Source organism: Heptranchias perlo, chromosome 13 (genome assembly GCF_035084215.1).
Source record: "Heptranchias perlo isolate sHepPer1 chromosome 13, sHepPer1.hap1, whole genome shotgun sequence".
Taxonomy (NCBI): Eukaryota; Metazoa; Chordata; class Chondrichthyes; order Hexanchiformes; family Hexanchidae; genus Heptranchias; species Heptranchias perlo.
The window spans coordinates 15,725,338-15,741,875 of NC_090337.1; the positions used below are offsets into that span (position 1 = coordinate 15,725,338).

Genomic DNA, 16,538 nt, shown 5'->3' on the forward strand with positions numbered 1-16,538 from the left:
ATTCCTGTGCAGTACTGTTTTTCAGCATCTGATAATTTGCCGCAAATAGGAAGAAGTTTTGTATTCACAAAATTAATTTTGTTTAATAGGCATTTGTCGTAAACAAAGTTTAAGGCATGAACTTCGATTCATTTTAGGAACAATTGTCTGTCTTTATTTCTCCTTTTATTTTATGTACTGGTTGCAATTTGCAACAGTCACTTTAATACAAACAGTTTTGGCCTGATGTGCTCCATTTAATCAGCATTTGTGGAGTGGAGCACAGAGAACAAAAACTTCTTCATAATGAGACAGGGTGGGAGAACCAGATGTGAAGCTGTAACAGTACAGTTGTGTGCTCCATAACTAGTTAATTCACTCTCCTGTGGGGTCTTACTGAGAAAGGGAGGAAATGGAAAAATTGTGGAGTTAAAAAGTAATTAATGTTAAAAGAACTGAGTTTCATATTACACCACATTATATTTTATTTACATGTATGATTTGGCACTATTTTAAATGCTTTGGGAAATGCCTTTATAATGTAAAACAACAACAACTTGCATTTGTATAGCTGGAAGTAGTGCTGGATATTAAAACTAGAGCAAAAATGGCATGGTGACACTGAAGAGTGATTTTAACCCTTTGCACCTGGCAGAAATCAGGCAGGTAAGCAGTTAAAATGCCCCGAGTTATTTTTCCCCCCTGGAGCCGCCAGGAGCACGCCATCCAAAATTTTAGCCTGCTTTCCTGGGAAGGGTCACCCATCCAAAGCCATCGGGATCCTTCTTTAAATGTGCATGTCGCACGCCGATGACACATTCGAGACACCGCTGTAATTTTAACAGCTCTGAGCCTGGGCAGAAGAGGCCAAGAAAGATAAGTCTTTTTCTTTCCGTTTGTGGGGCCAAGAGGGGCAGGAGTATTCCTTTAGGCCTCCCCTAATGAGGTGCCAACCTGGTGAAGCTACAACACAGGACGATATACATGCTATAGACAGAGCTAAGCGATTCCACAATCAACGGATCAGATCAAAGTTCTGCAGTCCTGCCACACCCAGTCCTGAATGGTGGTGGACAGTTAAACAACTAACGGGAGGAAGAGGCTCTGTAAACATCCCCATCCTCAATGATGGCAGAGTCCAGCACGTGAGTGCAAAAATAAGGCTGAAGCTTTTGCAAACATCTTCAGCCAGAAGTGCCGAATAGATGATCCATCTCGGCCTCCTCCCGATATCCCCACCGTCACTGAAGCCAGTCTTCAGCCAATTCGATTCACTCCACGTGATATCAAGAAACGGCTGAGTGCACTGGATACAACAAAGGCTATGGGCCCCAACAACATCCCGGTTGTAGTGCTGAAGACTTGTGCTCCAGAAATAGCTGCGCCTCTAGCCAAATTGTTCCAGTACAGCTAAAACACTGGCACCTACCCGACAATGTGGAAAATTGCCCAGGTATGTCCTGCCCACAAAAAGCAGGACAAATCCAATCCGGCCAATTACCGCCCCATCAGTATACTCTCACCTTCCATCACTTTGCTGATGATTGTCGTCGACAGTGCTATCAAGCGGCACTCACTCACCAATAACCTGCTCACCGATGCTCAGTTTGGGTTCCGCCAGGACCACTCAGCTCCAGACCTCATTACAGCCTTGGTCCAAACATGGACAAAAGAGCTGAATTCCAGAGGTGAGGTGAGAGTGACTGCCCTTGACAACAAGGCACCATTTGACCGAGTGTGGCACCAAGGAGCCCTAGTAAAATTGAAGTCAATGGAAATCAGGGGGAAAACTCTCCAGTGGCATACCTAGCACAATGGAAGATGGTACTGGTTGTTGGAGGCCAATCATCTCAGCCCCAGGATATTGCTGCAGGAGTTCCTCAGGGCAGCGTCCTAGGCCCAACCATCTTCAATTGCTTCATCAATGACCTTCCCTCCATCATAAGGTCAGAAATGGGGATGTTCGCTGATGAATGCACAGTGTTCAGTTCCATTCACAACCCCTCAGATAATTAAGCAGTCTGTGCCCACATGCAGCAAGACCTGGACAACATCCAGGCTTGGGCTGATAAGTGGCAAGTAACATTCGTGCCAGACAAGTACCAGGCAATGACCATCTCCAACAAGAGAGAATCTAAACACCTCCCTTTGACATTCAACGGCATTACCATCGCCAAATCCCCCACCATCAACATCCTGGGGGTCACCATTGACCAGAAACTTAACTAGACCAGCCACATAAATACTGTGGCTACAAGAGCAGGTCAGATGCTGGGTGTTCTGTGGCGAGTGACTCACCTCCTGACTCCCCAAAGCCTTTCCACCATCTACAAGGCACAAGTCAGGAGTGTGATGGAATACTCTCCACTTGCCTGGATGAGTGCAGCTTCAACAACACTCAAGAAGCTCGATACCATCCAGGACAAAGCAACACGCTTGATTGGCACCCCATCCACCACCCTAAACATTCACTCCTTCCACCACCGGCGCACAGTGGCTGCAGTGTGCACCATCCACAGGATGCACTACAGCAACTCGCCAAGGCTTCTTCGACAGCACCTCCCAAACCTGCGACCTCTGCCACCCTAGAAGGACAAGGGCAGCAGGCACAAGGGAACAACACCACCTGCACGTTCCCCTCCAAGTCACACCCCATCCCGACTTGGAAATATATCGCCGTTCCTTCATCGTCGCTGGGTCAAAATCCTGGAACCCCCTACCTAACAGCACTGTGGGAGAACCGTCACCACACGGACTGCAGCGGTTCAAAAAGGCGGCTCACCACCACCTTATCGAGGACAGTTAGGGATGGGCAATAATTGCTGGCCCTGCCAGCAACGCCCACATCCCATGCACAAATAAAAAATCTCAGACTCCTGCCCCCCCAACCCCCCCATCACCACCAAACACGGGACCCTCCCCCAGGCGAGACACCCCCAGAACCTGTGTTACCAGTTACCTTGTGTCAGCAAGCATCCATGAGCTGCCCGATTTTCGGCAAGCCATTTTGGAAGGTGGACTGGTGCCATGTTAATGAGGCCTGGGACTTAAAATGCCCCGGGCCTGGTTTCTGCAGCAGTGGGTAAGTTTCCAACTCACCCCTCCACCTACCTAGAGTTAAAATCCAGGCCCTTGTAGTGGAGCCCCACTACATTGTAAAGGCAGTACCAAGCCAAGGTTCATTCTATAGGTGCAACCACTGGGGGAATGGAGGTTATGGGAAAGAGTTTTTTCCTCTTTTTTTTCCCACCCCACCCAACACCAAAATTTTTTTTTGGCAAGGCTTATTTCCCCTCAACTCCAAATCATGGAATTGGCCCTAATGTCTACATCCTCTTTCTCTCTTTCCCCCCCCCCCCCCACCCCCCACTGTCAAACTCTTTGTATATGGTTGCACCTCTAGTTTCTACCATTGTTATATTATGAGGCTCACAATCCATTAATTTGCTGTCCTCTGGGGTTTTGCTGAGAGATTGAGTGATGAGCTGATCTGGGGTGTTAAGTGATGAAGAGGCGCCTGATACAGACTAGGCACTAACCTCCAGCGAGGGAAAGTTGGAGGGAGAATCACCTGCCTGCTTAATCAACTGAGATGATGCATGGCAGATCAGACAGAGAGAATGAGGAGTGGGGGAAAATACTTCGAAACAGGATGGCACAATAATACCTGTTGTGTAACTCTGCCATTTCAAAAGCATGAGCTGGCTTTATCTTTTGCTTTATCCTGATGATCACTATTTTTGTTTTCCAGGATTGGAAGGAAAAATACATTCATCCAAACTATTCAAAGATATTCACAGGGAATGTGGTTGAAGAGGTATGGAATGGTTCCCTGATAGTAATCAAAGCACTGTCCATTCAAACATTTGGTGCTCTTTACAGATCGCCAGATGGTAACATTGAAAACTGTTGGAACTTTTCCACTTGCTAAGGCAGTGCCCAGTTTATCTGTATACACTGAGGCACACGGTCCTTTCCTCAGTGCACGATATATTCCAGACACAGAACCACTAAGCCTATCTCCAGCAGCACATTGTAAAAGCTTTCTAATACGCCCGTCTTGTCCTTGCAAATTATATCCCTCTTATCTGAACATTCTTGTCAGAAGATGGTTACTATTTCTCTGTCACTTCTCACATCCAGCATCTCTCACCCATTGTGATACTGCAGCTAAGATGTTACGGCTGGGGTTTTCCACTCCAGCGCTTCTAGCAAGCGCCTGGATTGCAAATTGCAAAATTGCCTACACCTAGTTCATGATTATCCGTTCACTAAAATTATTAGTCGGAATACCATGGACTTTGGACTGCGCAGTTTTATGATATGTGCTCGGAACGCTGAAGCAGAAAATCCGGCCCCACACGTCCATTGTTTTTCACTATAACCCTGCTGTATATCTGAAGTTTCTTTACATTAACAAACAGTTGAACATTTTGGTAAAGGAAAATGGTCATGAGCGGGGGAAATAAAGCCTGTATTTTTGGACAGAAAAACTTGTACAGTATAGTGTCTGTCACATAATGCCATAGATCTTCAGGCCACAAATCACTGTCCTTTTTATTATCCTTTCACGTATGTCACACCATCTCTACTGTGCTTAGCATCCCTGCTGCATTTCAGTAAGAAAACTGCAGTTTCTTTAAAATATACTCCAGATATTACAGTTATAAAAAATGACTCATACCCAGCGGCAAGCTTAGGCAATAATTCGGTCTTACAGATCTGATTGCAAACTGTTGTTGCTGCATTGTAACTTGCCCACTGTATGTGTTCTGCCATTTTGATCTGAGTGGTTGCTTGAAGGTTAATTTGTTTCTGCATCCAGTGGGGAATGCAGCCTGTATTTCCACTCCACCTATTTAAGAGCTGATTAATGTAGTCTTTTTTTTATTTATTTGGCAGCCATGCCCAGATGTCTTCTGGTTCCCCATATTTTCGGATACAACATGTGATGAACTCGTAGAGGAAGTAGAGCACTATGGCGATTGGTCTGGTGGAAAGAATGAGGTGAAACCTTGGATTGGTTTGCTACAGTTCCATTAGGCTACACTGCTCTTCCTCCCTCTCTCTCTCTCTCCCCCATTTTGTCTATATATTTTAAAAAGCGAATATCGGAGTGGGCAGATTTCGCTTCTAGTTCCTAACAACTACTTTGACTTATTAAAAAAAGGAGCACTTAGTTTTTGTGAAAGCTTTAATCTTTCTGTTCCTCCCCTCCCCCCACACCCTTGTGTCTTGCTCACTTTACAGTATAATCACTAATTCATATGAGCTCTGGATATAGATTCCAATTTTTAGCAAATTTTGAGCTTTAAATAACAAGTCTTACGCACTTCCAGGTCAGTTATAGCACAGCTGTTTGTAGAAGAGCAGCTCCCTCTTATCTGCCCCAACAACATGCCAAAGCCCCAGTCTCAGGACAGTGCAGTTGTGTAACATTTCGATTTCCCACACAAATGGGCCTCTCAGAATGAGACAATCTAATTAATGCCTATTTATGATGTGAGCCAATGCACACCAAGAACTGTGTTGCAACTGTCCAAACTTATTTCACATAGGGCCCTAAACAGTGGTGGAAATTTTCATCTCCAAGTATGAAGATTCAAACTAAGCTATCAGAGGTGAAGGGCGAGAGACTAATCCATAATTACATCACCCAGTCCGGCTGCCTGGGTGTTGATCATGAGCCTTTACTGTAGAAAACAGATACAATTTTTTGTGTTCATGGTGATGATCTCTGTATTGTCTTGTTACTGTTCTGTGAAATAATACGAGAACAGCCTTTTGGGACTATTTTTTGTTTAAATTTGATGAGGTGAAAGGTGACTTCACCGTGTTTTAAACCAGGCTATGCAAATCCGAAATCCAGGGTCTACGGTCTCATCTATCTTTACAATATGGCCCTATTTATCAATGGTGATGATCAAAAGAGAAAGCAAGCTTTTAGAAATTACTGACTGGTAAGATCACAGAAACTGAGGATTTTTTTTGGTCCCAATTTAATCGTGGATCTTCCTGCAGGAATTCAGAGGTCTTGGCATGTTTGCTTTTTTCTGTGTTTTTCTTTTAACTTTCCTGAAGCTGAAAGATCTCAGCCTATTGGCACATCTGTTCTGTTTTAGGATAAGCGGCTGGTTGGCGGATATGAAAATGTTCCTACTGATGACATTCACATGACCCAGGTTGGACTGGATCACGTGTGGCTGCACTTCATTCGGGAGTACATTGCACCAGTGACACTAAAGCTTTTCTCTGGTTATCACACCAAGGTACGGCTCAACCTTCACAATGTTTAATGTTGACAAAGCAAGTGTAAATTGTGCCTTGTGCCAACTCCTAGTTTTTGCTCATCAGTTAAAATAAACAAAATGAAAGTGTGACAATCAGTCTGTGCTGCAGTGGAATGAGCTGACAGTGCATGGTCGAGTAAGCTAAAACATTTTCTTATATTTGTATGTTATTCAGATGTTCTAGGGAGTGATTTCTTATCAGTAATTTTTACACCAATTTACCATTCAGACAGTGGTATTCCAGGTGTTAATTCACACTTGGCTGGCATGGTATTGTCATCCAGGTGTTAAGTCACCCTTCGTGGGTATTACTGCTCATTCATGGATTCAAACGTAGTTTAACACGTTGCAATAGTGGAATCCAGAATAACTGAAATCTGATTTTCAAAACTACATAACTGCAGTTGTTTATAGTGATCAATCCAGTTTGGTTGCACTAATCATTACTGGCTGATCCCATTGTTTAAAGACCGTTCTCTGTTGTAACTTTGTTAATCTGCAGAAGTTAGTATATCAATGGATGCTGAAGATCACTTATTGACTGTACCACTGAGCAATGCTGTCAACTGTTGATTTATCAGCTGCTCAGCCTGTCCCCCCAACCCCCAATGTGTTTCCCAGATCCTCCTTCCCATCGAGCTGCTAAGCATGATAGTACTTCTGATATTGGTGCTTTTCATTTCCCCATTCTAAAACTTGTCACTCTTGCGTGGAGCACTGCTTAGACTCACTGGCCTTTAAACAGGTGAGCAGGACATCCAAGAGGAGAGGTTGATTAATCAGCTGGTTACTGCTCAGCTGTTTAAAGTGCAAGTGAGCACTGAGGAGGGTTGCTCCACAGTACAGTTTAGGATCGCCTGTACTGATCAGTCAGTTATAGTAATCCTTTGGGCTACTGACCACATCGACCACTATAACTGAATTCCAGTCTAAATATTTTATTTCAGAGGAGTGGACCCAGTTAGGTTAGGTAATGCTACAAATTCTGAATTCTACAAGAGGGTCATAAATTGTACTTTGATCCAACCTTAAACTAGTTCAGCAAACAAAAAGGTCCTTGATGGAAGACGGTCAGTATAATCTAGTGCTGTAGCCATTGTACTCTTGGAAGTTGAAAAGTATGAAAGGGAGGTTTAGAAACACAAAGAGAGAACAAGCATGGGATGGTATTATCCTAGGGCAGTGTTGAATGCCACAATGCCAATCAGTGTCTTGCCCAAATGTCATTTTTTAGAATGCTGCAACGTGCTAAATTATGGAGTGATGGGATAAAGTCAGCACCTGTGATTTCCCCTTGCAGTGAGCTCTTAATTTCAATCATACCAATGGGCAATTGCCAAGTTGATGGGCATTTCTCTACAGGAAGAGAAAGGGAAAAAATAAAGCTATAGGACCAATAGCTACATTTGCTCTCAAGCTACGAGAGTAGTCTGAAACACAGAAGCCAGAAATACCTCGAATAGAAATTTTCAAGAGTTGCTCTGTTTGGAAGTTTTTTTTTACTGGTATAACTTGCTGCCTCTCTTTGTTGCCTGCAACTAATCATTCTTTATTACTGGAACTTACTAAAATGCTTCCACATGTTTGTTAATATGGCCCCCAACGAACATATTGCCGACTAAAGCATTGTCAATAGAGTTGTAAAATTGACTCTGCTCACTTCCTGCTTTCTAGGCAAGAGGCAAGAGGGAAGAGGCACATAACACAATCCATTTCAAAATGCTTATTCCATTGCCCTTCATGGATTTATAGGAGACAAACCAGTATCAACCTAGAACTGACTAACAAGGCTGGGCTTTCCAGTTGATGTTATTTTAATGCCAGTGCTAATCCATTTTGCTTTACAGGTTATGTTAAAATAGCGCTCAGCAGAAAATCTAGGCCACATTGTTAATGTTTAACTCACAGCTTGTGGGTTTTGATTGTTTTTTCAAATGTATTTTCACATTTTTAGCAAGCTAGAGGTTTTAAAAAAATGAATTCTGTTTGGACACAACTAAAGGGTGATGGAAAGGCAGTTGATGTGAACACCAACATCACAAAAAAATGGTTAAGCAGCTCGATAGTTTTCATTGCCATTGGTTTATTTTCTTTCCAGGGTTTTGCCATGCTGAACTTCATTGTAAAGTATACACCAACAAGACAGCCTTCTCTAAGGCCTCATCATGACTCCTCGACATTCACTATAAATATCGCCTTAAATAGAAAAGGAATAGATTTTCAGGTGGGTTAGTCATGTCCCTTGTATTATTTGATTTTTGTCTGTGAGTCAGCTAGTGTCTTTTCACTTAAATCTTGAGTAAAGGCCTTACTTTTAAGTACGTTTAGGTCTCTACTTTAATTTCGACTGCTGTCTAGTTAGGGAAAGTTAGAGAAGGAGTTGGATTAAGCTTTTTATCTCACTCTTTAACACACTGTTCCTCCTTAAATGAGATCTGGGAATGATGTTAGATGCAACATTTACTCCTCCTCTCTCACCTCCCCCAACCTCCCACTAATTTTTTTTCAGCAGATCTGGGATGAATAATTGAGGAAAAACACTCCGAAACATGTGTCACCAAGTCCCTGCCACTGAGCGCCCCCCCCACCCCAATTTCCCAGGGACCAGTCTCTTCAGCACACAATACACCCGCCGTTGTATGAACATTGTGGAAATGGAGGCAATATAGCCTCCGCCATATTTACCGACATTTGCTTTGTGTGCACTCGAGGGCTGCATGTTTGGCCCAATCCTCCAGCTTTCAACAGTAGGGGGAAGGGGAGTTCCTAGCAGCCAGGACCTATACATACTCAGAGTCACGACCTACCGCATGGGAACCACCCTCTTTGAGGTGAGATTTCCCAGTAGAGGCCTGGAAGCCTTCCTTCAGTATGCTAATGACCCCAAAGCCAGAAAGTTGGTTGGGGACAAGGGCACATCTCCATCGAAGGCAAAAGTCACACTCTGTCCCCACCCCCACTGCCTTAAGATGTGTCCCAAGGAGGTGTAAGGCAGAAAGCCTAAATCATCGTGTTGAATCATTGTGGAGTAGCAATCAACATAGCAAACAATACTGAGCAATATTGCTAAATCAGTAGAGCATAAATCCTCCTCCAGTGCTCTGGTCAGGTTGCACTTTGAATGGTGCTTTCAGTTTTTGGCACAACAGAAAAATTCAAACTCTAGAAATGGTGCAGAGAACGGTCAATGAGCTGTTCCCTAGTGTCAGAGATTTGAATTGTGAGGAAACTGAGATAGTAAGTGGAATAGAAAAGCTTAATTTGGAGTACAGTTTCAAATTAATTCAGGAGGTCTGGGGGCGTGGGTATAAACTGATGAAAGGCAAGTTGCGGACTAATATCTGGAAGTACTTCTTCACGTAAAGAGTGATTTAATACCTTGAATGATCTTTAAGGTAGAATAGTCGAATCAAAAGCTCTGGGACCATTTAAGAGGACAACAGATGATGTGATGAGGAGGAGGTGAAGGTTTCCATAGAAAGATGAGCTAGATGGGCCAAATGACTTTTCTTATTGATGATTACTTTATAAATGTAGATAATAAGGTGTTTTTGCAATCCCTGTGCCTCTTGGGTGCTGTTTTTTAAAGTAATTCCTATGGATATGTAAGAAGCTGTTTGCGGATGTGCTTAAACTTACAGGTCACTTTGGAGCCTCCAAGCCATGACTCAAAAGGTGTTCTTATGTTACACACGTGTAGTCAATTGCAGATGTGTTGGTCTCGATCTGCTATACTCCGTAGTGTAAAATAACTCAAGGTTCCAGGAACCCCCAAGCATTTGCTTTCTTTGTTCTCCATTTTAAAGGTGGAACCTATGTGCTTACAAAATCCAGCCATGATTTTCCAATCATGTTGTTTTAAGGCTGGCATTAACCTGTTTAAAAAGACTTCTGGATCCTAATGGGCAATGTAAAAGCAGAAAAGTGGTATGTGGATGTCATTCTCCTGAAGTAGAATTCTAAACCCAATGGTTAGAAGCAAATGGTGAAAGAGCCTCTTCCCTCATGTATAAAGCTCTGGTAGATTGCCAGTGACAGCCATTAGAATTTCCTGATTATCAATACATTTGCAGCATTGATATCACAAACTTTAGGCATTATCCCTGAAGAATGTGGAGCTCCAGGATAGTTGGCATCATCTGCTAATGGTATAAAGGCTAAATCAACCTGTAAAGCCTTCAGAACCTAGTCAGATCAACTCAGTCTCCTGCCAACAATAGCTAACTTCTAACTAATGTTCCAATGTGGTTTATTTTTGCTTGTATAAGGGGCAAAGCTGATCCTCATAAAAACAGTTTATTCCAGCATTAAACATTTATTTCTAAGGTCGATATAAAGATATATTTTATGCATTGTGTCCACTACACAAATGGTCACATTTTGTTACAAATACAAAATAGTCTTGGAGAAAGACAGAAACTTAGTGCTTGGTTCTTCTGACCATATGTACGTACGATGCTTTACACAGACTCTAGTAGTAGTCTGTTTTCAGTATTCAGTGGGATAATTTTTAGCTGTTCAAAAACATAGAAAAATAAATCCTGTTCTCATTCCAGGGTGGAGGCTGCAAATTTCATCGATATAACTGTGCCGTTGAGTCCGTGAGAAAAGGATGGAGTTTCATGCATCCAGGAAGACTAACTCATCTCCACGAAGGGCTCCCAACTACAAATGGAACAAGATACATTGCAGTGTCTTTTGTTGATCCGTAGAACTTTAATGACCATGCACCCTAATGAACACACAAAATATGACTAGAGGCTTCTCTTTTGAACCTTTCGACCTCCAGTTCAAGATATAATATTTTTAAAAAACAGGCGTTAAAATTTCCTTTTGATGACCCAGATATGAGTTTTTTTTTAAATCACAAATTTCTATTAAATTTGAATGATTATTTGTTGCATTAAAGGCAAGTGTCAATGAGAAGAGGTACTTGGCGGAAATGTTCCGGCATGTTGGTTATGAATTGCCTCTTGCTGTTGAATAATCACCTGTTGAAAGGCTCCTTATAGAGCTCTATGGGCCAGTGTCGTGTTAGAGTCTTATGTTAAGATAACGCCAAGGACAGATGTCCTGAAATCTGCATAGTCAGTCTGTTTACAGATTGAATAGAAGTATTTTATTCTCTTTTCCTACTAGTTTATTTTGACTGCTAACTAGCAGCTAAACTTGGAGAGGACAAGTATGACAAGATGCTCTCAATGTTGATGTGTAAAACAGACCAACCAGGTGCAATTCAGCAGCAACAGGTAGGCCCCTCACCACTATGATCAGAGGAACACTTGTATCAAATATCAGCCTGCATCGGACACCTTAAATAGAGAAGACTGCTCACAATGAATGTGCAGGCACAGAAAAGGCAAGTATCTTGTACTTAAACTGCTTCCCCCCTCCATTCTAGTTCCTTTAAGTGACCTTCTCAAGTGACAACCTGCTCCAATATCACCAAACTAGAAAGTTGCTTTTAAAGGCTGTTGCAGTGCCACATATATTGTACAAAAGAATTGTCTTCATTCTTGGTCTTTTACATGTACACACAAAAACAAATTGTACTGTTTGAAGAAATAAATCTCCGTGAAGTTCAGCTTCTGTCATAGTGTTAGACTGGTGATAACAAATCGGAACAAACCTGCTCAGTGGAACTACAAAATGCACGACAGCGGCCACAGTTCAGTGTACTGTGTGCAACCTGCCTGTGGAGGGCAAAGTTAACTTATTCTGCCAAGTGTTTTTAAGTTTAAATAAAAGTAATGTTTTGGAAAAGTAGATCTGGCTGTGTTGGTTGATGAATCGAAACTGCTCAAGCAACAAGTGATTGTGTATCTGTGACTGTCACAGTGAAAGCTGTATAAAGTACACAAAACTAGTGACTAGCAAACAACAGATTGAGGATTTAGCATGTTATCAGTATCATGGGCACATTTTTAATATGCCGGCGGGAAAAGTCCGGGGTTGGGGGCGTGATTTGTGGGCACCAAACCCGGAAGGGAATGAGGCCAATCAAAGCCCCTTCTGGGTTTTGCGCCCGGCAGCCACCCTGATTGACAGGCTGACTGCCAACAGGAGCTGTACATCCGAGGGGGGTGGGTGGGTGGGGGAGAAAGAGAGAGACACCTCACTGGCAGTTAGGATAGAAATGTGGGGGGGGGAAACAAAGATCCGAGGGCGGACATCGGGATCAGAGTTGGGGGGGGGGGGAGGGGGTCCAGGCAACATTGTTTTTAAGGTACGTTTATTTAATTTGTTTGCAATGGGAAATGTAATTTTATTTATTTAGTTTATCTTTCACTGATCCGGCCCTTGCTGCTTGCGTTCACCAGGCGTGAATCGGAAGCCGTGGGAAAGCCGCCCAGGTAATGTTAAAATCTTTTTAATTATCCAATACACAAAAAATAAACTATCTTAAGTACCTCAATGAGGTACATTTGCCCCTTTATCAGCCAGTTGGATTTAAGTGGGGTGGGACTTCCTGGTGACTGCTGCACGCACACAGATTTGCCTGCACCTCATTCAAAAGTGTGCGGGTTCCAGCCAGGATATCTGGCCGCTCCCAAAAATGACAATTTTGATTGCCCCCTGCCCCCAACCCACCTGTTTTTCCCTTTTTAAAATCATGCCCTATATGTTTACTTCAGGAGTCTATAGTGTCTTTAACTGAAACTTTGCATTGCGATCCTAATCTGTCTGAATGATTTAGTTTAATAGAGGCTACATTGGAGACTTGGTGGAGCAATGGATTTGCAAACTGTTCTTTCGTTTCTGGGATCTGGGTTTCACGCTAGCCCCAATTGAAGGGATTAAAGCCTTCCCTATCAGACTGCTATAAAAACCTCGAGAAGTTAGCCTGAGCAAGCACCACCCACTAAATGGTGACCACTTGTCTACACCACAAAACAACCCATAATGTAGGAGGAATTGGTGGTCTCATTTAGGTCACAAGGATAGCTGAGGTAATGTCATATTTGCACAAAATAAAAGTACTCTTTGAAGATTGGGATAAAGATAGCTTATTGGTGTACTTTGCATTTCTGAGCCCATACTATATATGATCTGAAAATGCTTGATGTTGACGTCAACAAAAAGAAGTTTAACAGGCGGCCAATGTGGTGCCACCCGTTTTACGCCCCCGCTGAATTTGAACATTCTGCCCATTTTCTTTTCCACAGAGATGCCATTCCTCTTGATAAGCACAAAATTACCCCCTCCAAGAACTTCTTTAATCAAATCTGCACAATAAATATTCATAGATCACCCATCTTAAACTGCAAGACTGAAAAATGTAACTGCTAAGTTGGTGCATGGCCAGTACAAGCATGGATCAGTTTGTGCATTGGTGCCAGTATCTATCTGTACACATGCTACATGCACACAGAAAGATGATTAAATTCATTCGAAGGTTAAAATTTGTTGATGGGATTTCGTCCAAACTGAAACTGATGTTTATAAATACGAGCCATTGTCCTGTTTCTCCACACGATTTGATCGTGTCTACACGCATCGGGCCAGGTATTTCTGAAAGAAGCCGTTCAGACCAATGAAAGAGTCTTTGTTCACAGTCTCCTGTGTGCATTCAGTAGGATTGGCATGATAACTGGCACAGTTTGTCCTCTGACTACTGAGGTAAACTTTCAGGTTTGTGGCAAAGTAATTTCAATTCAATCTTCAGGGCCTGTGAAAATTGCCTGAAAGGTAGGTCCTTGAGAAAATGGAATAAAAGATTAAAGGTCACATCTTTATTCACTGACAGTTTTGTTTTCTACCTTTCTACTTGCAAACGTATCACCAAGATGTCATTCAGGCTAGAAATTCCTGGTCTCTGGCAATGTAAAGTCGCTGTTGTCTGGGAAGACGGGAGAAATCTGGGGATGGGAGCTGGTCTTGCTGGGTCTTCATGCCTTTTTTTAATCCTTTGTAAAATTCTGATTTGGGGGGGAGGCGAAACAGTTACTTGCATCTGCCTCTTTCCCCCCCCCCCCCCCCCACTATGTCCCCATCATTCATCACTACTGGAACTATTTTACCAGGTTACTGGGCAAGCCCTAATTATTGTTCACATGCTAGCTGATGGTTGATTTGCTTTTTAAATGTATCTTTTTATTCAAAGAAGCTACTTATTTTATTAACCAGTTTTCAGCTTGAGTTCCTGCATTACTGGGAGGAGACTTCTCTGACTGTTGGCAGTAAACTTTCTTTATCATTTTAAAGAATTTGGTAGAGGGAGAATTAGAAATCACATCTCTTTTACTGGCATTTTATTTATTTTAAAAGATGTTCCTGCGTCCTGGTAAATTAGCCTGCCACGTCTTCCAGCATTTGAAAATACACTTACTGTGGATTGTACCTATAATATAAGGACATAAGAATTAGGAGCAGGAGTAGGCCATATGGCCCCTCGAGCCTGCTCCGCCATTCAATAAGATCATGGATGATCTTCGACATCAACTCCATTTTCCCACCCAATCCCCATATCCCTTGATTCTCCTAGAGTCCAAAAATCTATCTATCTCAGCCTTGAATATACTCAACCATTGACCATCCACAGCCCTCTGGGGTAGAGAATTCCAAAGATTCACAACCCTATGAGTGAAGAAATTACTCTTCATCTCAGTCTTAAATGGCCGACCCCTTATCCTGAGACTATGCCCCTTAGTTCTAGACTCTCCAGTCAGGGGAAACAACCTCTCAGCATCTACCCTGTTAAGCCCCCTCAGAATCTTATATGTTTCAATGAGATCACCTCTCATTCTTCTAAACTCTGGAGAATATAGGCCCATTTTACTCAATCTCTCCTCATAGGACAACCCTCTCATCCCAGGAATTAATCTAGTGAACCTTTGTTAGACCGCCTCTACGCAAGTATATCCTTCCTTAGGTAAGGAGACCAAAACTGTACACAGTACTCCAGGTGAGGTCTCACCAACGCCCTGTATAATTGCAGGACTATAACCTGGTGTTGTAAGATTCCTTACATTTGTCTACCCCAGTCCATCACCGGCATCTCCACATTCTGTATAATTGCAGCAAGACTTCCTTACTCTTGTACTCCAACCCCCTTACAACAAAGGCCAACGCTCCATTTACCTTCCTAATTCCTAGCTGTACCTGCATGCTAACTTTTTGTGTTTCTTGTACAAGGACACCTACATCTCTCTGAACACCAACATTTAATAGTTTCTCACCATTTAAAAAATATTCAGCTTTTCTATTCTACCTACCATAATGGTGCACTTTCTCCTGTGCTGGTGCTACTGGTGATTGTTGTGGTGCTACTGGTTCTTCAGTTACTCTCAGAATCCTTGATGGTGTCGGCTGATCCCAGAGAAAAAGTAGTAATGCAGAACTGTCTAATAAAGTTAAGCTTTTGTCACCTATGTATGAACAATGAAAATGCACTTACACAGTCGCACGTTACATGTTATGCATTTAGCAACATGCTTTAATTGTTTGTACGCTTGTGTACAAAGACAAAACAGAGTTAATGCAGTCAGGGTTCAATAAGTGGGTTTCACCAATGCCATAGCCACTATATCTCCCTTCAAAGAATTAACTGTGAAAAGTTTTGCTACTCTTTTCTCTGTGGAAATTATGGGTCTCAGGTTATGAAATCTTTCTCCAATGATTTCACCAACACAAGTTGTATTATGTGCTGATCTTTCCATGCTGTAAGGTACTGGAGAGGGGCAGTCAGGACTCTTACTTCCAGCTTGTTAAACTGTTCGAAGTTATTATTGAAAATAACTTTGATGACTTGACTGAGCAGCAATAAATTGTCACTTGAAACAGCAGAAATTAGCATTCTAACAGTAAGCAGTAACTATTATTGTGCAGTTACTGAAAAAAAACTTTGACGCAAACAGACAAGACAATCCCACTGATGTGTAATTATGTCAATGTGAAAACGTGAGTTTATTTCCAATTTGTAGGGTCATGTGAGGTCTTTTAGGTATTCTCTCAGGGTGCGTTTATACGCAACATTAAGCATTGCGATGAAGTGGTTTTCACTTTGCAGCAACATTAAAGTTGTGCTCTGACTCCAGAACAGAACAATATGAAATCTCCAGAAGGAAGCAGTCTCACACCACTTGGCAATGCACTCCAATGCTGTGTCGAACTGGATTTTACAGTGTCATGTGACATCAGCACTCTTTCTGGGTCTAGCTATGTTGCTTGCTGCATTTCCTTTCTCACTGGTATAAAGTAACATTTCTATTGTGATAATGGAGACTTTGGAACTGAAAATTAGGCAATTCGAAGTCTGAATCCCATCTG

The 16,538-nt window shown here is 42.4% G+C and overlaps 1 protein-coding gene across 2 annotated transcripts in view; it reads left to right on the forward strand.

Annotated features, from left to right (window-relative positions):
• Nucleotides 1-12,035, forward strand: part of plod2 (procollagen-lysine, 2-oxoglutarate 5-dioxygenase 2) — a 158,908-nt gene extending 146,873 nt beyond the window's left edge. For both annotated transcript variants that reach the window (XM_067995028.1, XM_067995027.1), the window contains 5 exons: nucleotides 3,731-3,796; nucleotides 4,882-4,986; nucleotides 6,102-6,248; nucleotides 8,368-8,493; nucleotides 10,826-12,035. In XM_067995028.1, coding sequence (XP_067851129.1) covers nucleotides 3,731-3,796; nucleotides 4,882-4,986; nucleotides 6,102-6,248; nucleotides 8,368-8,493; nucleotides 10,826-10,981 — 600 coding nt within the window. In that variant the 3' untranslated portion in view covers nucleotides 10,982-12,035. The remainder of the gene's footprint in view (nucleotides 1-3,730; nucleotides 3,797-4,881; nucleotides 4,987-6,101; nucleotides 6,249-8,367; nucleotides 8,494-10,825) is intronic.
• Nucleotides 12,036-16,538: the final 4,503 nt, after the last annotated feature.